Here is a 21,552-nt window from a genome sequence, read left to right as displayed (position 1 = left end):
ACCCAAATAAATCCCTTTTACCCCGTATAAAGCTTATGCAGGGTAAACTCATACATTGTTCACCCTCTATAACAGATAGAGAGAGATGCACAGCTGTTTGCTCCTCCAGGTATTAATACATACATACTTTTTAATAAGTAAAAAGTGATTTTATTAAATACAGAAAGTAGGATTTAAGTGGTTCCAAGTAGTAACAGACAGAACAAAGTAAGTTACCAAGCAAAATAAAATAAAATGCACAAATCTCACCCTCAGAGATGCTTCAGTACGTTTTTTCCTCAGACTGGACACCCTCCAGTCCTGGGCACAATTCTTTCCCCTGGTACAGCTCTTGTTCCAGCTCAGGTGGTCGCTAGGGGATTCCTCATAATGGCTCCTCTCTTTTGTTCTGTTCCACCCCTTTATATATTTTTTGCATAAGGCGGAAATCCTTTGTCCCTCTCTGGGTTTCCACCCCCTCCTTCTCAATGGAAAAACACCAGGTTAAAGATGGATTCCAGTTCAGACTGCAAGACTTCATTGCCCACTTGCCAACACACACTTATACAGGAAGACTTACAGGTAAAACACACCCATCTGCAGACAATTGTCCTGGTTAATGGGAGTCATCAAGATTCCAAACCACCATTAATGGCCCACACTTTGCATAATTACAATAGGCCCTCAGAGTTATATTTCATATTTCTAGTCCCAGATACAAGAGTGGTACATTTATACAAATAGGATGATCACACTCAGTAGATTATAAACTTTGTAATGATACCTTACAAGAGACCTTTTGCATGAAGCATATTCCAGTTACATTATATTCACTCATCATCAAATTTTTATAAAAACATATAGACTGCAACTGTCACACCCTGTTAATCACCTAGGAATTGGTTATGGGTGCTCTGGGAGCACCTAGGGGCTGCAACCAAAGTCTGGGCACCGTTTTGCCAGGTGCTGCACAGACCCCGACAGAGATCAGGGCCCCTGTTGTGACAGGCGCTGGACAGGAGTCCTGACTCTCCTGCCACAAGACTCTGCCCTGGGACAACCAAGCTAGTGGCATTCTTCCTTTTCCCAAAGAGCTCAGAGCAGTGTGCCCCTGCCCCACCTATGCCAGCGTGTGTGTGAATGAGAACAGCAGAGAGATCTAACTCAGCTGCCAATGAGGAAATAGTGCCTGGCTCTGCAGAGAGACAGAAACCAGATGGTGTTTTTGTTCTGTGTTTGTGCAGTGCTGAGCACAATGGGCCCCTTGTCCAGCCCTGGACATCCTAGCCCCTCTCCCACCCCAAACACACACGACACCAGTTTGCAATGGCAGTAAAATATTTTATTGCAGCCAGAGCAGCAGATTTCCCTCTGAACCAAACCCCAGTAGGAATATTGCGTAGAAGGAGGGGGCATGTAAACCTCAGTACTGATGCAAAAATGGTTACCATTATTTTTTGTTTGAATGGTAGCTCATTACAAACTTGCCTGCACCGTCACTGAACTAAAGAGACACTCACAGTTATTTTTATCCAGGATATTTGGAGAATGTAACAACTGACATGCCTAGATTTTTAATTGCTCAGGGTAATTAAAGAAATTCAAGGAGGATTTTGCTTTCTGTCACGTTTATGGCACGCACACAGACACGTTAGATAAAAAACATACAATACTATTGTTGGAAGGTAGCAACTTTATTTCTTAGAATCCAGAACCTTAACACACAAGAATCCAAAACCACACAGCGAGAGAAAACAGGCTGCTCCCTAAGGCACAATCCACCCCACCTTACTCCAGGCAGGCTCTCTGCAGACTGACTGTGCTGAAGACCCAGATCAAATGCTCCCCTCCAGAGCCCCCTAGCCTGTCAGCAGGATCGGGGAACCCCTTGCACTTGAAGTGGCAGCTCTCTACACACCACACCATCACCCAGGGATAAGTCGCGTGTGAGGAAGACAGCACGGCTCTGGTCATAAAACCGTCTTTATGACACTCAAGTGTGTTTACACAGACTCTAAGACATAACTTATACAACTTGTATCTTCCTTTAGCCGTTTAGACTATCTTTTTTTTCTGCTATGTTTTGTAAAGGTAGATAAGCATTGTTTGTTATCTGCAATAATTACTTGAAGTCTTCAGTGGAAAGTTGTAAATACACTGTGAATGGCAGGTGTTAAAACCACATGGGTCAAAAGGCAAACAAACCACTTGGACCTTATCAAAGATCAGGACAGCAGTCTGATAGAGGGATGAGACTATCTGGAGAACAAGCAAGGAGGATGTTTGTGGTTTAAAGGGAGTCCTGACTTGAAAGGAATGTCTAAGTGCTCTGTATTCAGCATCAGAAAGGATCCTTATCAGAAGCCATAAAAAGAAGCTGTAAAAGTGGGAGTTTCTCCCTTCTCTCTTTCTAGCAATAACCCTCCATTTAAACCCTTACTAATTACCGATTGAAAGTAAAACCTTCTGTACGCGCTCTGAAAGGCGGTATGTATCCCTGCAATTTGAAGAAGGACATGCTGCTTGGAAAATGTTTTTCAGAGGATATGGTGACTTCGCTACAACTCCTGTTTCCTCTCCACGGTGCAAAATTTGATTGCTACTTATATGCTTGAAGAAGGCTCTAGCTTCTTTGGAGATGCGTGTTTGCAAATACTTTACCTAAGTGCAAAGCTTCTGATATCATGGCTATGGAAATGGTGAGATGCTTTATGTGCCATGGAATCCAGTCACCTTATTGGCCTATGGTCTAATCAAGAAGCCATCTGAGTGTAGACTATTTATCATCCTTGGGGAACCTACCCTTAAAACAATGCAGTGGCGCAGCTTCAGTGATTCAAGTGCAGACAAGCCCTGGAAAAGACGAGAGCCTCCTCTCCAAAGATGGTGATGGAGAAGAGACAGTCGTGGCTATTCAAATGTTGTGGCTGTCTTTAAGATTTAATAACGTTTATGTAAGTGGGGGAATGGTCCAGTTATTGTGGGGAACTTTCCTGGCTTATACACTACACCGGTGAAATGGGCTAGTGAAAGGATCTGACTCCTCGCTTCCACTTCTTTACCCAGAGCCCTGGCTGTCCTCGAGGGCTCCCCTTCCAGTCTCCTGTGTGGCAGAGTCCTTGTAACCCCGACAAGGCTGGGCCCAGGATTTCTGGGGGGCTTGACCCCCAACCCTGCTGTGGTCACCCAGGACAGGGGCTAGGGTGTCCCCACTCTGGGGTGCTCTCTCTGCACTGGAGGCTTCCCTGAGCCATTGATCATCACATACAGCTCAAAGCAAATATAATTTATTAAACAGCAATCAATTTTTTGAAAAAATAAGGAAAAAATGGGAAAGGTTAAAGGAAAACACATAACACTGCTCGGTGGCACAGGGCCATCACAACCAGCATCTCTGGAATGTCAGGGCAGTTCACAGTCTGTCCCTCACATGTCCCAGGCCTCGGCTGTGCTGCAGGGATGCTGCGAGTCAGACACTTGCTCTGGCGGTGGCCACACGCCCTCAGGCTCTAGGGGGCAGGACCCTTCTTCCCAGAGTCAGCCTCTCCCCCTCCCCCCTTGGGGTTTCGAACCCCCTCCAGGTCTTGCCTACAAAGCATCTCTTGGCTGGGGGCATCTCCCTGTGCTGGACCTGCTACCCAGGGTTCCCTTTGCTCTCCCAAGCTGCTCACGCACCCAGCTCTGGACTGCTCCAGCTACAGGTCTAGGGTTGCCAACTTTCTAATTGCACAAAACTGAACACTCTAGCCACGCCCCTGCCCTGAGGCCACGCCCCTGCCCCACCCCTTACCCAAGGCCCTGCCACCCGCTCACTACAATCACCCTCCCTCGGTGGCTTGCTCTGCCCCACCCTCACTCACTTTCATTGGGCTGGGGCAGGGACTTGGGGTGCGGGAGGGGGTGAGGGTTCCAACTGGGGGTGCAGGCTCCTGGCTGGGGTCAGAAATGAGAGGTTCAGGGTGTGGGAGAGGGCTCTGGGCTGGGGCAGCAGGTTGGGGTGCAGGAAAGGGTGAGGGCTCCATCTAGCAGTGTGGGCTCTGGGGTAGGGAAGGGGATGAGGGGGTTGGGGTGCAGGAAGGGGGGCCAGGCTGTGGGGTAGGGAAGAGGGGTTTAGGGTATGGGAGGAGGCTCTGGGCTGGGGCAGGAGGTTGGGATGCAGGGGAGGTGAGGGGTCCATCTGGTGGTGCAGACTCTGTGGTGGGGCCAGGGATGAGGGGTTTGGGGTGCAGGAAGGGGCTCCGGGTTTGGGGGGGCTCAGGGCTGGGGCAAGGGTTGGGGCTCACAGTTGGGGCATGGGCTTACCCTGGTGGCTCCCGGTCAGCAGCACAGTGGTGGAGTGGGGGGCAAAGGCAGGCTTCCTGCCTGTCCTGGAAGCGGCCGGCAGTTCCGGCTCCTAGGCGGGGGAGGGCCAGAAGGCTCCGCGCTCTGCTCTTGCCTGCGGTTCCCGGCCAATGGGAGTGTGGAGCCGATGCTTGGGGTGGGGGCAGCGCGCAGAGCCCTGTGGCCTCCTTGCCTAGGAGCTTTACCTGCTGCTGGCCGCTTCCGGGGCACAGCGCGGTGCCAGGAAAGGTAGGGACTAGCCTGCCTTAGACCCACAACATGGCGGACTGGACTTTTAATGGTCTGGTCGGTGGTGCTGACTGGAGCCGCCAGGGTCCCTTTTTGACCGGGTGTTCTGGTCGAAAACCAGGCACCTGATCACCCTATCCAGCTCCAGCTCCACTCTGCCTCCAGCTCCCTGGGCTGCTTTTCTCGCCCCCCTGGCTCTGGTTGGTGCAGTTCTCCTCCCAGCACAGGTCTGCTCTCTGGGCTGCTTCTGCTCTGCTCCCAGCACTGACCTGTTCCCCCTGGGCTGCTTCTCTGGTTCTGGCTGGCTGGCACAGCTCTGCTCCCCAGCTCAGCTCGGGCCCCCCACTCTCTCCTGAGCTTGGCTCCACTCTGTTCCAGGCAATTCCAACTCACTTGCAGGATGGGAACCTCCTCGGCTCCTGACTCCCTCATTAGCCTGCCTGTCCTGTCAATCAGGCTGACCTGGAGCATTGGCCTCTCCCCATTGTTCCTGGGGACTGTCAGCCTCAGGGTCCTGATTTCCCATTGATCCTTCCCCTTCCTTTTAGTACTGGGAGCTAGCTAACCAAAACACCCCACTGAGTTTTAGTAAAGGGCCAGCAGTCCCCTTACATTTACAAAGAAGTTTGATGTGGCAAGTTTGGACCAGTTTGAGGTAGGTGTTAAGCTTCTGTAAAACCCCGATGAAGCAAACAGGATAGCTCCAAAAATGAACTGGATTTTAATGCAGCACCAGTTCTGTTCTAACTGCTGTTAAGAACTCCTTTCTGTTACATTGATGACTTTTCTAAAACTTGCTCCATTATTTAGATGGACTTGAAATGTGTTTCATTTCATGGGAACATGGGGTAAGATTATTAATCCAAATTTGAGGTCACTTGATGCTGTGGTTCCTGGGATACAACCCTGGGAAAAAAGCTTCTTTAAGGTTGACTGATTCTACCAATTCTTTTAAAACAGATTTCGGGATCAACCCATGTCTCTGATCATACCCCAAATGGTCTTAATCATTCATCCTAGATCCCCCAGCTAGGCACCTTGACCTGGTTTTGATCATGTTCACTGCTTAGCAAAGGGGCATGCCCCCAAGCCCCTTCCCTGATCCCTTTAAACAACGTAGTCATATTCCCAAAATAGCCCGAGGGTTTGAGAACCACAGATACACAGTGACTCTGCCCCCAACCCATACAAATGCCACTCCCACTCGTTCTGCATTGGCAGAAAAGCATTTTATTGCAAGTATCAGGGGGTAGCCGTGTTAGTCTGTATCTACAAAAACAACAAGGAGTCTGGTGGCACCTTAAAGACTAAAGATGCATCCGAAGAAGTGAGGTTTTAACTCACGAAAACTTATGCCCAAATAAATCTGTTAGTCTTTAAGGTGCCACCAGACTCCTTGTTGATTTTATTGCAAGAAGCAGCAAGGAAACAAAACTCAGTGACAGCTTCCAGGGCCCCGTCTGGGACAATCTTCTCCCCACAACCTGCCCCCGATACCTAATGGATGCTGGGTGGGAGGGGGCAGCCGTACTGTATAATGGGCACCCAGCGAGGCAGGCGCTGGGCTCAGGCTGAGGGTCTCAGTGCCAGATGGGGAGGGAGGGCTGGGCGCCTGGATTTTCACTCGTGTGGATGAGAACTAGGCACCCAGCGTGGGAAATCCCCCTGCAGGCCCCAAATTGCTGTCCTATGGGATAAGGGAAGACACTGAATATCCCTGTGGAGACTCATGGCGGGCGTTGCCCAGTAGGTGCAGGAATGGGGCAGGAGAGCCCTGAGTGACAGAAGGCTGCCCAGGAGTGAAAGCGGGAGAGCAAGGGACCCCCCGCTCCCAGCCCATGGCCAGTGCCAGGGCTCTACAGGACTCTGTCTAAGTGCACGGGCCGCCCCTGGGCACAGGTCACATAGATGCTGCGGGTCCAGACTCTAGCCTTGTAGATAGCCCTAGTGGGGAAATGGATGTCAGCTGGCATGTGGCGACGTGGAAGCGTGTGATACTGTTGTAGACGTCGCGGATCCGTTTCCTTCCACTGCTGCAAACGCCCTGGACTTGGTTGGTGGGGGCTTGGATGAAGGTGTTGCTGGTTATGCAGAAAGGGCGGGTCAGGCCCCGGCGCTGCATCATGAGTTCACAGTAGTTCTGGTCACTGGAGGTGCTGCTCTTGGGAAGGTTGATGTGTTGGTTCAAGAACTGCGAGTAGCTGGCGCCTTCACTGAGCTGGGCCAGGCTGGCGGCCAGAAGGAGAAGGGGCAGCAGGATTGTGGGGTGGGGTCCCCTCGGAGCCATGGCTGTATCTGTCACTGGATCGACCTGCAGTGGGGGGGGTGGGGAGATGGAGAGACAGGGTAGAGTGGGGATCTTCCTCCTCCATGGAACCTCCCTGGCCCAAACCCGTCCCTTCCAATCCACTATGCCCCCACAACCCTTCTCCTCCCAGGGCAGTGAGATGGGACTTATTTGTTTGATTCACAGCAACTCCGATTAACCCAAGAGCCATTGACCCTGGGGTCAGGAGGGGGCGCCAGAGTCTCACGGCCAACCTGGAACACAGTTCCTAAAACTTTTTGGGTGCTGGGGGTGTATAAGTGTGGGGTGTCCCACCCATCTACGCACCATTGCCCAGCTCCAATTTACCATCGCCTGGCTGATAGACCCTTTACTGTAACACCTAGGTCCCTCTGCCCTTGGGGGTGGGAATAGAAGCTACAAGTCGTTTCTCCCTGATTTAACCAACTACAGCCCATTCCTTTCCCTCATTCAGAGATAGAAACCACTAGTCCTGGCTCCCAGCCCCCGTCCTGCTTTAACCCACTCAACCCCACCCCCCTGCCACAGCCAGGGATAGAACCCACGAGTCCCTCCCGACTTGCCGTTGGACCCCACTCCCTCCCAGAATGAGACACACAATCCAGGCATAGAGCTGGGTGAATTATGGAGTTTTCAGTTCCCAGCCACCGAGAACTAGTTTTCTCTCAGGTTGAACCAAACCCCAAATTGTTCAAAATTTTTGGCAAAATAAAAAGTCAAAAAATTCCACGTCACCTGGACAGGAAAAGTTTCTGTTTGGCCTGACTTGAAAGGTTTCGGTTTCTTTCCAGTCTGGGCCATTTGGACAAAAACAGAGGACTAAAGCCACAACATGGCCACTGGGGACGGGCTCCCTTGTAACATTCAGCCCAGTGGTTACAGCATTCACCCAGGGCTGTGGGAAAACCCAGTTCAAATCCCCCCTCTGCCTGCCAAGGGGAGGGGATTAGACCAGCGATCTGCCCCTTCTCAGCTAGGGACTCCTCACTCACTCTGCTTAGAGCTGCCCTGCTCCACTTTTGCTGAATCACTGTTGGAGCAGGGCCTGGAAACTGGGTTGCTCACATCTGAGGTGCAGGCATTAACCAGAGTCATTCTCACGGGCGGTCCCAGGCCCAATGGCTACTCAGCATCACCATGCAGGACAATTTGGGTGAATAAATGCATACAAATTTTGCCCCACTCTACCCAGGAGTCCTAGCTCCCTGATCTAACCCATTAGACCCCGCAGCCATCGCAGGGCAGGACTAGAACCCACCTGTTGGTGTCACTAGGCATCACCCTAGGTAACTCGGGGGGGGGGGGGGAGTGGAAGACCACGAGAGTCGATGAAGCCCCCCCCCGCTCTAGGCCAAAGTGAACCAAAGCCCCTCCATGTTAAACTTTACTAACCTCACAGGCCAGCAGCTGGAAAGCGGTAGGGATAAGAGGAACCTACAGGCTTCTAGCTGAAGGACAAAATAACTTGCAGAAGGGAACATTGCGAACAAGCTACACAGCCAAGGTCGTTTAATGTAACTGCTACAGGGGGAGCTAGGGAAGGAAGTGGGGGAGGAAGGAAAGGATAAAAAGGGAAAAACTGCTTATATCAGCGCGCTTGATTTGAGACATGCTGGTCTCCTAGTGCCTATTCAGAGCTCTTGAATAAACTTTGTCTGCTTCTCCACCCTGGTGTGTTTATTGGCGCGAAGCACACTGGGCAATGAACCCCGCTGTTTCCCCCTCGGGCCCTCTGTGCCGGCAACACACCCCTCCTGGTTCCCACCATGCCCTGATCTAACCCACTAGACCCCACAGATCAAGGTGAGAACCCAGGATTCCTGGCTTCTAACCCCTCCCCCCAATCTCACCACTTGAAGCCAGGCGAACACCAGCTGACTCTGAAATTGCGATCTCCTGCCTGAATACTGGAGACCCCTCTGCACCTGACGCCAGCTGGGTTGTCACCTCACCTTGTCCTGAGTTTGCAGCTCTTGTCTGAGAGCTGGATCCAGATCCCTGCTGAGGTGAAAGCAACTGAGCCCCCTCCCATTCTGGTGCCCATTAGATGGAGCCTGGACAGGCCCAAGGTCCGGGAGACACACAGTGAGCGTCTCAGCGAGCACAGCTGGAGAGCACAGACTCCCAATCAATGGCCATAAAAAATAGACACCACATTCTGTAAATATTTGCTATCAGATATCTGGTATCTGCCCATGATCTCCCGGTGCCCCTCAATCCTGCCCCCCAGCCCCCTGCTATCCCAGCCCTGCCCCCAACACAGCTCTGCCGGTGCCCCTCAATCCCACCCCCCAGGACCCTGCTATCCCTGCCCTGCCTCACCTCCCACCACAGCTTTACCAGTGCCCCTCAATCCCGCCCCATAGTACCCTGCTATAGCAGCTCTGCCCCCCAACACAGCTTTGCCAGCATCCCTCAATCCCGCCCCACAGCACCCTGCTATCCGTGCCCTGCCTCACCCCCCACCAAAGCTTTACCAGTGGCCCTCAATTCCACCCCACAGCACCCTGCTATCCATGCCCTTCTCCCCAACACAGCTTTGCCGACATCCCTCAATCCCACCCCCCAGACCCCTGCTATCCCAGGTCTGCCCCTCAACCAGGGCCAGTGCAACCATTTAGGCAAACTAGGCGGCTGCCTAGGTCGCCTAGTGGTTGGGGGCGCCTAAAAGCCCACTCAGGCGAGGAGGTGGAGTGGAGGTGAACTGGGGCGGGGGGGAGGGGGGAGGGCCGCCTGCAGTAATGGGGGGGGCACACAGGGGAACCGCTCCCCGCCCCAGATCACCTCCACTCTGCCTCCTCCGCTGAGCACACAGCCCCCACTCTAATTCTCCTCCAATCGGCGCTGCAAGCCTGGGAGGGGAGGAGAATTAGACCAGTGCCTGTGTGCTCAGCGGAGAAGATGAAGCCGAGGTGAGCTGGGGCGGGCTCCCCAGGTGGGGTTAGCTGCCACGGGAGGGGGGTTCCCCGGGCGGGGTTAGCTGCTGTGGCGGGGGTCTCCCCAGGCGGGGTTAGCTGCTACGGGGGGCTCCCCAGGTGGAGTTAGCTTCTGCATGGGGGCGGGGAGAGTCTCCCCAGGCGGGGTTAGCTGCGGTAGAGGAGGGCTCCCCAGGCGGGGTTAGCTGCCACGGGGGGGGGGGTGTCTCCCCGGGCGGGGTTAGCTGCAGAGGGGGGGTAGCTGCTGCATGGGAGGGCTCCCCGGGTGGGGAGGTGGCGGGCTCCCCAGGTGAGGGGCTGGATTAGCTGCTGCAGGGGGGTGTGGTTAGCTGGGGGGGGGGCGCAAGGTGGAAGTTTCGCCTAGGGCGCGAAACTTCCTTGCACCGGCCTGCCCTCAACACAGCTTTACCAGTGCCCCTCAATCCCAATCCACAACTCTCTGGTATCCCAGCCCTGGGTTCTGCAATCCCCCCACCCCCTGTTGGTGCCCTTCTGTCCTGACACGTAGCCCCCTCCCATTCCTCCACACCCTCCCTCTACTCCCCATTCAACCTAGTAGACACGATGGACATTTCTAACACTGTCCTATTTGTCGGCGAGCCCTCGATTCGAGGATGATCTCTACCACTGATTTACAGATGGGTCCTGAGATGACTCAGGAGTCCGACCTTGGAATCACAGATCCACCCGCATAGGTACAAACATTTCCTGATGGATCAGCTGCCTGCTGGGAAAAAATTCTTTCTTTTTCCTTCTTTCTCTCTCCCTTTTCTCTCTTTCTTCTGATGGTGTAATATATCATTTCGCCAAATGCAATGAGGTGTTCTTTTCCAGTCGAACAGGCCTTGAATCTCAGCATCATTCTCATCAAACCAATCTTGGTGATGGTGGGTGACATAGCCAATGGACTCAGCACATGCTGAAAGAATGGCAGCCTTTAATCCTGTGATGGGTTCGATCACAGAGACCTCCTTGGGACTGTCACCTGATGTGTTGAGATTACCTCTGAGCCCATTTTCCCTGCCAGCTTGGGACTCCAGAACCCTGCCTTCTTGAGCCAGACATGCTAGCCTGCTGCAACACAGACTCAGGGTCTAAACCACGCCCCCAAAGCTGCAGGCTTTAACCAAAAACTGTTCAGCAGGTCACCTATCTCCAGCACCCAGACACCCAGCTCCTAATAGGATCCAAACCCCAAATAAATCAGTTTTACTCTGTAAAAAGCTTATACAGGGTAAATTCATAAATTGTCCGACCTCTATAACACTGATAGAGAGATATGCACAGCTGTTTGCTCCCCCAGGTATTAATCACTTACTCTGGATTTATCAATAGACAAAAGTGATTTTATTAAATATAAAAAATAGGATTTAAGTGGTTCCAAGTAATAACAGACAGAAAAAAGTAAGTTACTATTTTACTAAGTAAAATAAGACAAAACACGCAAGTCTAAGCCTAATACATTAAGAAACTGATTACAGATAATATCTCACCCTCAGAGATGTTCCAATAAGCTTCTTTCACAGACTAGACTTCTTCCTAGTCTGTGCCCAATCCTTTCCCCTGGTACAGCCCTTGTCAGTTCCAGCAGACATCTTAGAAACTAGGGGTTTTCTCATGACTGGAAGCTCCCTTTGTTCTGTTCCATCCCCTTTTATATCTTTGGCACAAGGCGGGAATCCTTTGTCTTTCTTTGGATTCCAGTATCAAGTGACATGGTCACATGTCCTGTGAGACTTCATTACCCACTGGCTGGCACACATGTATACAGGAAGGTTTGCAAGTTAGCAGAGCAGTGTACAGCCAATTGTCCTAGTGAATGGGAGCCATCAAGATTCCAAACCACCGTTAATGGCCCACACTTTGCATAATTACAATAGGATTTGCATAATTACAATAGGACCTAGGAGTTATATTTCATATTCCTAGTTTCAGATACAACTTTTTCTGGAAAGGGAAATCTGCAGAGGGCAGGCACATCCATGGTGTTGGTTTTGCAATTCAGAAGAAGTTTGTCAGTCTTTTTGTTCCGTATTTGTGCAGCACTGAGCAGAATGGGCCACTTGTCCAGCCCTGGGCGTCCTAGCCCCGCTCCCACCCCAAACACACTCAACGCCAGTTTGAAACAGCAGTAAAACCTTTTATTGCAGCCAAAGCAGGAAATTTCCCTCTGAACCAAACCCCAGCGGGAATATTGAACAGAAGGAGGAGGGTAAACCTCAGTTTTGACATAAAACAATTTTTTTTAATAATGTTACCTCATTACAAACTTGCCTGTACCTTCACTGAACAACAGAGATACTCACAATTATTTTTATCCAGGATGTTTGGAGAATGTAATAACTGACATGCCTAGATTTTTAATTGCTCATGTGAATTAAATACATTCAAGGAGGATTTTACTTTCTGCCTGTTACATTCATTGCATACACAGCGAGAAGTTAGATAAAAACACACTATACTCTTGCTAGAAAGAAGCAATTTTATTTCTTATAATCCAGAACCTTAACCCACAAGAATCCAAAACACAGAGAGAGAGAGAAAACAGGCCACTCCCTAAGGCACAATTCACCCAACTTACTCCAGGCAGGCTTTCTGCAGATGGTGCTGAAGACCCAGATCAAATGCTCTCCTCCAGAGCCCCCTAGTTTGTCAGCAGGATCGGGGAACCCCTTGCACTTGAAGTGATAGCTTTCTAAGGAAGGCCGCATGTCTCTGGCCAGCCATAAAACCATCTTTATGACACTCAAGTGTGTTTACACAGGCTCTAAAACATAATTTACATAACTTGCATCTTCCTTTATCTCTGTAGACTGTCTTCCTTTGTGTTATTTTTTGAATGGGTAGATAAGCATTGTTTGTTATGAGCAATAATTAATTGAAGTCTTTAGTTGCAAGTTGTAAATACACTGGGAATGGCAGGTGTTAAAGCCAATAGGGTCAAAAGGCAAATATCAAAGACCAGGACAGCAGTCTAGTAGAGGGATGAGATTATCTGGAGAACAAAGCAAGGAGGATCTTTGTGGTTTAAAGAGAGTCCTGACTTGAAAGGAATGTCTAAATGCTCTGTATTCAGGATCAAAGAGGCTGACACTGAAGATCCTTATCGGAAGCCCTAATAGCGGGAACTTCTCCCTTCTCTCTTTATAGCAATAAACCTCCATTTAAACCCTTACTAATGTCTTACTGAAAGTAAAACCTTCTATAAGCTCTCTCAAAGGCTGTATCCCTGCAATTTGAAGAAAGACGCTGCTGCTTGGAAAATGTTTTGCAGAGGATATGGGTGACTTCTCTCTAACGCCTGTTTCCACCAATGGTGCAAGCTTTGATTACTACTTATATGCTTGAAACAGCTCTAGTTTCTTGGGAGATGCCTGTTTGCAAATACTTCACCTAAGTGCAAAGCTTCTGATATCATGGCTATGGAAATGGTGAGATGCTTTATGTGCCATGGACTCCAATGACCTTACTGGCCTGCGGTCTAATCAAGAAGCCATTGGAGTGCAGATTATTTATTGTATTTGGGAAATCCACACTTAAAACAGTACAGCGCCTGGGCAAAGTTCACCAACTGGCAGGGCGGCACTAGATACGCCTCAAGTACTGGACGGGCGACCCATTGCGGCAGACCAGGCGGATACGGGCCGTTGTGGAGCTGCCCTGATAGAGGCATGGGCCCTTGGGCAGGCGGGTGCAGACGGTCAGCCGGAAGGTTCCCAGGCTGTCGCGGGTGTCTCGCCCATGGCTTGTCCCCAAGCTGCAGACGGCTCTCAGCTGGGTCTCATTGGCGTGGATGAAGGTGTTCTTGCCCTGGCAGCGGATGCTCCGCCTCCCCATCATGGTGGTGCAGTACTGATGGTCATTCTCAGCCCATGACTTGGGGAAGTCGAGATGCCGCTTCAGGAATTTATCGTATTGGGCGTCGGCTGTTGAGAGTACCAGGCAGGAGGCCGCCAGGCAGAGCAGGGGCAGAAGAGCCGAGCGTGGTGCCTTCAGGGTCATGGCGGGGCCAGCCCTAGGTTTGTCTGCAGCGGGGAGAACGAGGCCTGCAGGGCGGAGACACCATGGGAACAGGGCCGGCTCTAGGATTTTTGCCGCCCAAAGCAAAAACAATTTTGGCTGCCGCCCCCCCCCTCCCCGTTCTTTAATTACCCCACCCCCGGCTCGCCTGAACTCCGCCCCTTCCCCAAATCCCCAGCCTTGCCTCCTCCCCCCAGGCTTAAGAGCCTGGGAGGGAGGGCGAGTAGCGGCGCGCGAATCAGCTGTTTCGCGTGCCGTGGCAGCAGCAGAGGAGGTGAGCTAGGGCGGCCGGGGCACATTTTTAGGGGCGGCATTCTGGCGCCGGCCATGCCGCCCCTAAAAATGTGCCGCCCCAAGCACCAGCTTGTTTTGCTGGTGCCTAGAGCCGGCCCTGCACGGGAAGCTGCTTCTAGTGTGGAGCACCCTGGCACCAAATGCCCCCCCGATCCCAAAGCTCCGCCCCCTCCCATAATCCTCCCAGTCTGCCCCCTCTCATTAGTCTCCCCACTCTGCCCCCAAATCTTTGCTCCATCCCATTATCCCCCCACTCTGCCCCCAAAGCTCTGCCCCCTCCCATGTGCCCTCCCCTTATCTCTCCACTCTGCCTCCAAACCTGTGCCCCCTCCCATGGGCCCCCCCACTCTGCCCCCAGAGCCCTGCCTCTCCCACCCCAACCCCAAAGAGCCCTGCTCTAACCACTAGATCCCACTCCCCTCCCAGAGCTGGGGAGAAAATTCATGAGTCCTGGCTCCCAGCCCCCGCCCCCCGCGCTCTAACCACTAGACCCCACTTCCCTCCCCAAGCCGGGCTAGAACCCAGGAGCAGAACTTGATGAATAATGGGTGTTGGGGCCGTCACACACAGCTCAGTATGTGTCTTTGGTTGGGGGCAGCAGGAGAACACAATATTTTGAAACTTTCAGTCAGCCAACAAGGTGAAAACAAGTCATGTAAGGTGGAAACCAAACCTGCCGCTGCGCCCCAGCGGGACAGGTTTCCTGTCCGTGTCGGCACTTGGATTAAAGCGGAGGAGGAGGAGATTTCCTGAAGGGCTGGAGTTGGGCTCCCCTTTAACCTGTCGCCCAGTGGGCTGGGTTCAAGTCCCCCCTCTGCCTGCCAAGGAGCAGGAGTTGAATTGGGGCTGTGGGATGCTGTCATGGGGTCTCTCTCCTGCTGAAGCTGGGTGGCCATTGCATTGTGAGGGGTATGGGATCAAAGTCTTTGGGGGGTGGGAATGTGACATGCTTACTTCCTGGGAGGGGAGGAGTAAGTAGGGGGCAGAGGAATGGGGGGAGAGAAGGAAGGGTGGGGGGCTGCAGCAAGGGGAGAGGGATAAATGGGGAGGGGTAGTAGTGGTGGAAGAGATGTTGGGGGCTCATGGGTATTAAGGGAAGAGGAGGGGTGGGACACAGAAAAGGGGAACATTGGGGGGAATTATAAGGAGACTGGGGGAGCATTGGGGAAGGAGATCCTGTCAGCCCCACATTACCCTCCTGTATTTGTGCCACCCTCTGTGGAACCCCCGGTCCCCCCACAGGGGTGTGACCTCCCCCTTCTCTGTCCCCCTCACATGAACCAGATTCTGGGGGGCTTGCTTATCTCAGAGCATCTGAGTCCTTTTCTCTACCCCCGTGTGTAAGCTAGGATCTGGAGGTCCCTGTCCCCCAGAGGTGTCTGAGCCCCATTACCTGTCCTTTGTGTGTGTGCCAGGATCTAGGAAAGGGAACTGCACATTTATGGGCGTCTGACCCCTCATCCCTGCCCCCTTCATGTGAGCCAGAATCTGGAGGGGGCTCGTCTTTCTGGGGGTGTCCAAGCCCCACTCTACTCCCTATGTGAACCAGGGTCTGGGGCAGACCTGCCCCTCTGCACAGGGAGTTTACAACAGGCATGCTTGGTGCACACACGTGTTAACAGGGCATAGCGGGGCAGTGCTAAAAGTGGGCCGAGTTAAGGTTACATGGGCAGCCTTAAAGGTGCATTTCCCGCTTTACAGACCTTTGAGTTTTGCTCAGCTCAAAGTTCTGCCAGGGTAGGACCCACTGCCAAGCAACCTTCACTCAGCGCTGTGCCATTTATCAGAGTAAAGTTCAAATCCCTGCTCCAATGGCTCATTATTGAGTCCAAGAAAAACAACTGCAAGAGGAGAGACCCAGAGAGAGACTCAAATTCAAATCCTTTCTGTTCATCAGGCAGATCTCCCACATCCCTGGTAAGTGATCGAACCTCGGGGCTAAAGGGCCGGTATTTTCTCCTCAGCCATCCTGTATCTCTCATCTTCCGCTGCTTTTATCAGAATACCCAGACTCAAAATGAAAAATTCCCACCTGACGCAGAGCCTCTCACATGGCCATTTCTGCCACGTTTTGTTCTCTCAGGTTCAGCCGACACAGGAATTCGCAGCTCATTTCGTGTCGACCAAAAGGGCGTTTGTTTGGAGAGCAAATGACTATCAGCTGAAAGGTTCTAACCCAGCTTTGCCCAGGAGTTCTGGCTCAGGGCCCCCACCTGCTCTGACTCACCAGCCCCAATGCACCCCCAGAGCTAGGAAGACACCTCAGAACCTGACCCCAGCTGGGTCACCACCTCACCTTGTCCTGGGGCTCGTCTGGGAGCTGGATCCGGAAAGCGTCTGAGCCTCCTCCCACTCTGGGGCCCTTATATGGAGCCCGAGGGCGGGAGACACACAATGAGCAACTCAGCAAACACAGCTGGGGAGCAGAGACTCCCAGTCAATGGCCATAAAAAGTGGGCACCAGGTTTGGTAAATATTTGCTGTCAAGTGTCAAAGATCTGCCAACGCCCCTCAGTCCCTACCCACAGCATCCTCCTACCTCAGCTCTGCCCCCAACACAGCTTTACCAGCACCCTTCAGTCCTGACCGATGGCCCCCTCCCATTCCTCCACATCCTTCCTCTACCCCCCATTCAACCCAGCAGCCTCAATGCCTGTCTCTAACATGCCAGGGACACCCATCACCATGGTCTCTGGCCTCCATGTTCTGTCCCCATCCCCACCACTTTCTCTGCCGGTGGCTGTTACACTGTAGGGTCTCTGCTGCCAGGCTTGTCCCTGGCGTTGTGTTTGTTCAGCACCGAGCACATGGGACCCAGTCATGACAGGCAACGCTGGGACTCTAGCACAGCAATGAACTCTCTCCCCCCTGTAGACACGGAGCCACCTGTGATACCCTGTTAATCTCCTAGGAATTGGTTATTGGTTGTGACGTTATTGACATAAACTGGGACCATATAGATCATTGTTGCAACCAAGGTCCTGTAGTGGCACCCAAATCTTGTATAAAGGGGGTCAAATGAGGTGTCTATGACAGGGTTATGGTTTGCTGGTTATGATTATGCTGTCTATATGTGTGTATCAGTTTTGTAGTTGAAGTTATGAATATTGGCTCTATACTGTCTGTATGGCAAATTTACGCTATGCTTCTGGGTGACATCCCAGACAAACTGGGATTAGCTCTGCCTAGCCTGCTTGATGGCCCATTAAGGACCATCAGCTATACAATGGACCCATTGAGAGAAGGCAAATATGCCTTCAGACTCAGCAAAGTATGCAGGGACTGGCCCATGTGACTCCAGCCTCCATTTTGCTGTAATTTTCCACAGTAAGAACAAAGAGATGTTCTTACACCTGGAAAAGACTATATAAGGCTGATGCCTCATCTCCATTTTGTCTTCAATCCTGCTTCTTACCTCTGGAGAGACTTTGCTACAAACCGAAGCTCTGAACAAAGGACTGAGGACCCATCCCAGCGGGGGATGTATTCCAGAGACTTGATTTGAACCTGCAGTTTATTCTATCGCTGCTGCAAGCCTGAACCAAGAACTTTGCCATTACTGTATGTAATTGATTCCATTTAACCGATCCTAACTCTCATCTCTATTTTTCTTCTTTTATCAATAAACCTTTAGATTTTAGATTCTAAAGGATTGGCAACAGCGTGATTTGTGGGTAAGATCTGATCTGTATATTGACCTGGGTCTGGGGCTTGGTCCTTTGGGATCAGGAGAACCTTTTTTTCTTTTACTGGGGTATTGGTTTTCATAACCATTTGTCCCCATAACGAGTGGTACTGGTGGTGATACTGGGAAACTGGAGTGTCTAAGGAAATTGCTTGTGAGACTTGCGGTTAGCCAGTGGGGTGAGACTGAAGTCCTCTTAGTCTGGCTAGTCTGGTTTGCCTTAGAGGTGGAAAAACCCCAGCCTTTGGCTGTAACTGCCCTGTTTGAGCAATTTGTCCTAAGTTGGCACTCTCAGTTGGATTCCGCCAGAACCACATTGTCACATTGGTGCTCTGGGAACACCTAGGGGCTGCAACTGAGATCAGGGCCCTCATTGTACAGGGCACTGCACAGTCAGAGTAAGAGACAACCCCTGCCCTGAAGAGCTTCCAGTGCACATAGAGAGAAAGGTTGGGAGGGGAAACTGAGGCATTGGCAGCAAAGCATCAGGGCTAAGGTCACACAACAGGCCAGAACTGGGAACAGAACCCACGTGTCCTGGATCCCAGCCCCATTCCCTCTCCTCTAGCCCACACTGCCTGGCTTTGCAAATTATGGGCCTTATCCCAGACCCATTGCAACCAACTGGAGTCTTTCCCTGGCTGTGGATCAGGCCCTACATTGGGAAAGAGACTGTTACTGCAACCCCATTGTGCAGAATGGGAAACCGAGGCACAGAGAAGGGACGTGCCTTGCCCCACGTGCAGAGTCAGGAATTGAACCTAGAAGTCCTGACTCTTGCAGCACAAGACACTGCCCCAGGATAACTAAGCTAGTCTCGTCTTTCCTGTCCCAGATGAGCTCAGAGCAGGGTGCTCCTACCTCCGGGAATATGTCTGACCAAAATTGGCAACCGTAGTTTTCCTCTTTTCATGGAGTTATGGAAAGAGAAGCAGAATGGTGGCCTTCACCCCTGGAGCTCCCCCTGGTGGCCCAGTGCAACATTGTCATTCCATCTCTGCCTCATTTGCTCTGGTGGATTTTCAATAAGTCCAATGATTCTTACGTATATTGAGCAGAGCCTAGTTTCTTTAACCCGAAGGCGTTTTTCAGATAGGCCTTTGCCCCAGCATCTCCAGCTGGAGAGTGAGGGGGCCGAGTTAACCTTAGTCCATTAACCTCACGTATGTCCAGGTGCTTTACTGGCCAGCCCCAGTGGCAAAGAGTACCCTTCTGAAGTCAGGGCCTCTTGCCCCTAGCTGGTGAAGAGACCCTCCTGCTGGGGTCAAACTGCATGGACCTTCCCTCTGCTCTGGCGCTGCTCCCCGGTGATATCCTTCTGCCGGTGGCAAGAGCAGGTTCCCCTGGGACTTGGGGTGCATAGCGCCTCCCTTTCAAAGCAGCTCCCTCCTGGGAGCATCCTAACTCAGTTTCTTTTCCTGGTGGTCCCCCACACTAGCTGCCCCCTGAGGAGACCTCCCCTTCGAAGCCTTCTCAGCCCATTTCCCAGGGGCTCTGCCTCTCCCCAGGACCCTCTGCTCCCTTTGCCAGCTCCTGCTGGGAGTAGCTTTCTTTTCTCATGAGGCTTCCTTAAGGTGTCCATTGTCCTGGCACCCAGCCCCTGCTGCTCTAACCACTAGACCCCACTTCCCTCTCAGAGCTGGGGAGAGAACCCAGGAGTCCCACCTCCCAGCCCCCCCTTGGTCTAATCCACTAGGGCCTACTCCCCTCCTAGAGCCTGGAGAGGACCCAGGAGTCCTGGCTTCCAGCCCCCCTGCTCTAACCACTAGACCCCCACTTCCCTGCCAGAGCCGGGGGCTAGAACCCAGGAATGTTTTGTTTGACTGGGCCCAGTCACTCCCTGCCGCAGGCTCTCGGCTCAGATGGGATGTTCCATTATTCCGTCTCATCCACCATCTCTCAAAGGGCTTGGCTGGAAGGCTTTTCATGTCCCCCCTTCCCCCCCGCCCCCGTTCCACTTTCCTCAGCCCTTGGCCCCAGGGTTGTGAGAGCTTCCCCTGGGTGTGCCATGCAGAACATGGAGGGGCACAGGGGGCAGTGTAATGTCCCATGTAGACAAGCCCTTTGACACTCTGTGACTCAGTTTCCCATCTGGGAAATGTGGCTAATGGCCAGAAACCTCAGATGGATGGATGTGGAGGTATTGGGTGAGGGACAGAGCTGAAGCCCCTCCAACAACTCCCACTGCACCTCTCTCACCCCGGCCTTTCCACCCCGCTCACCCCGGCTTTGTTCCAACACTCGCCCGCTCTGCTCCGACCCCCATGTCCACACAGCTGCTGTGACTCCCCAACCCCTCCTCCTCCAGCACCCCTTCCACTGTGCTGATTGCGCTGAGTGTCCATCACATCCCCCTGTTGCTTTGACCCCCCCGAACACCCACTCTCCGCTCCTCTCAGCCACTCCATGCCCCTGGAAAGCGGGCTGGGCCCTGGGGAACTGTGGGTGGGGCAGTCAGGAGCCCATGAAAGGGGCAGGAGAGGGGAGACATAGAGCCTCTGCCCCAGAACTGGGCTAGTGAAAGGGGCAGGGGCACTACACACCTTTCTGCAGCCCGGGAGGCTGTGAGAGCTGCGAAGGGACCAGGGCACCTCGACAGGAAGATCTCAGCTGGGCGAGATGCCCCCCCCAGAGATGATACAGCCTGGGGCAATGGCAGGGCCTCCCAGAGGATTCAGGGGACCTGGGGCAAAGTGGGGGAGCTGCGGCGCTTGTACTCACCCGGCGGCGGTCTGGGTCTTGTTGGCATTTCGGCGGCGGGGGACCCTTCAGTCACTCCGCGCCTTTGGCAGCACTGAAGGGCCCCCTGCCGCCGAAATGCCGCCGAAGACCCGGACTGCCACCGGGCCAGGGTTCGCGGGGCCCCTGCGGGGCCCTGGGCCTGGGGCAAATTGCCCCACTTGCATCCCCCCCGTTCTCCTGCAGCAATCCTTTAGATGTCCACGCAGGCAAAGGCAGTGAAAAGTGACCCCCACCCCGAGGCGCTTCACCCTGTCCCCATAACCCGCAATGTACCAGCTCAGCACTCTGAGTCGCAGGGCTCATCCCCATTAATATTTCCCTCTCACGTTGACCGCACTGAGCGTCATGGGCCCTCTTCCATCTCCCGTCTCTGCCTCGGTTCCCCACGCCTGTGAGAAGGGGGTGACGATTCTGGCCCGGTCTGTGTAAAGGGCTTGGAGGTGCCTGGCATGGATGCCGCCGGATGCTGTATCATGGCAAAGGGGCACTGCTGTGGTGATGGCTGAATAAATGCCCTGCTGTTTGTGGGAGCTGCAGAGCAGGGGGTGAAAGGAGCAGGGGCAGGAGAATCCAGCTCTGCCTCTGCACTGCAAACCTGTCTGGACAAAGCCCCAGAGGTGGCTGTGGGGCACGGGGACCCTTCCAGCCCCATGGAAACTTTGGCTGCAAGCAGATGAGCCAGACCTCAGATGAAACCTTTATGCTCCCAGATCCCCTCCCAGACTCACATCTGCAGCCAGGCAGACCCTGCTGAGCTGCAGCCACATTGTTATGCTTAGAAGAAGCACACAGAGTCTTTTAAAAGGGGATAAGGGAACACACCACATTTACTGAGAGTACAATTTAAGCACTGAAATCAGCATATGCTTCCATTCATAACCCCCCCCCCAAAAAAAAAAAAGGTTCTGCAGCTGGATCTTATAGTTACATCCTTAGTGTTGCTTGTTCAGTTTCAGTGGCCAGCTGAAACTGCAACGAGGGAGGGGAGCTGGGCTCTGTCGAATGCTTTTGAAGCTCCG

At 52.7% G+C, this 21,552-nt stretch overlaps 2 protein-coding genes across 4 annotated transcripts in view; one reads left to right on the top strand and one right to left on the bottom strand.

The window, feature by feature from the left end:
* LOC135975277 (uncharacterized) overlaps positions 1–21,552 on the top strand; it is a 259,450-nt gene that overhangs the window by 137,529 nt on the left and 100,369 nt on the right. The window lies entirely within an intron of this gene.
* LOC101946372 (ribonuclease-like) lies at positions 1,726–16,458 on the bottom strand. Of its 2 annotated transcripts, XM_065565572.1 has the most exons (4): positions 16,403–16,458; positions 11,286–13,838; positions 8,249–8,389; positions 1,726–6,859 (listed from the first exon to the last, which is right to left on the bottom strand). In XM_065565572.1, exon 2 carries the CDS (start codon positions 13,792–13,794, stop codon positions 13,378–13,380), a length of 417 nt encoding a protein of 138 aa, XP_065421644.1. In that variant the 5' UTR covers positions 13,795–13,838; positions 16,403–16,458; the 3' UTR covers positions 1,726–6,859; positions 8,249–8,389; positions 11,286–13,377. The 2 variants fall into 2 exon arrangements, with proteins under 2 accessions (XP_065421644.1, XP_065421643.1); XM_065565571.1 differs by lacking the exon at positions 8,249–8,389.

The sequence above is a fragment of the Chrysemys picta genome, chromosome 13, assembly GCF_011386835.1.
Source record: "Chrysemys picta bellii isolate R12L10 chromosome 13, ASM1138683v2, whole genome shotgun sequence".
NCBI lineage: Eukaryota > Metazoa > Chordata > Testudines > Emydidae > Chrysemys > Chrysemys picta.
The sequence above is the reverse complement of the archived record's forward strand: the minus strand, read 5'-3'. Positions and strand labels throughout refer to the sequence as shown.

Excerpts from the sequence above, each read along its gene's own strand:
- LOC101946372 (XM_065565572.1), bottom strand. The coding sequence starts at position 13,794 with ATGACCCTGAAGGCACCACGCTCGGCTCTTCTGCCCCTGCTCTGCCTG.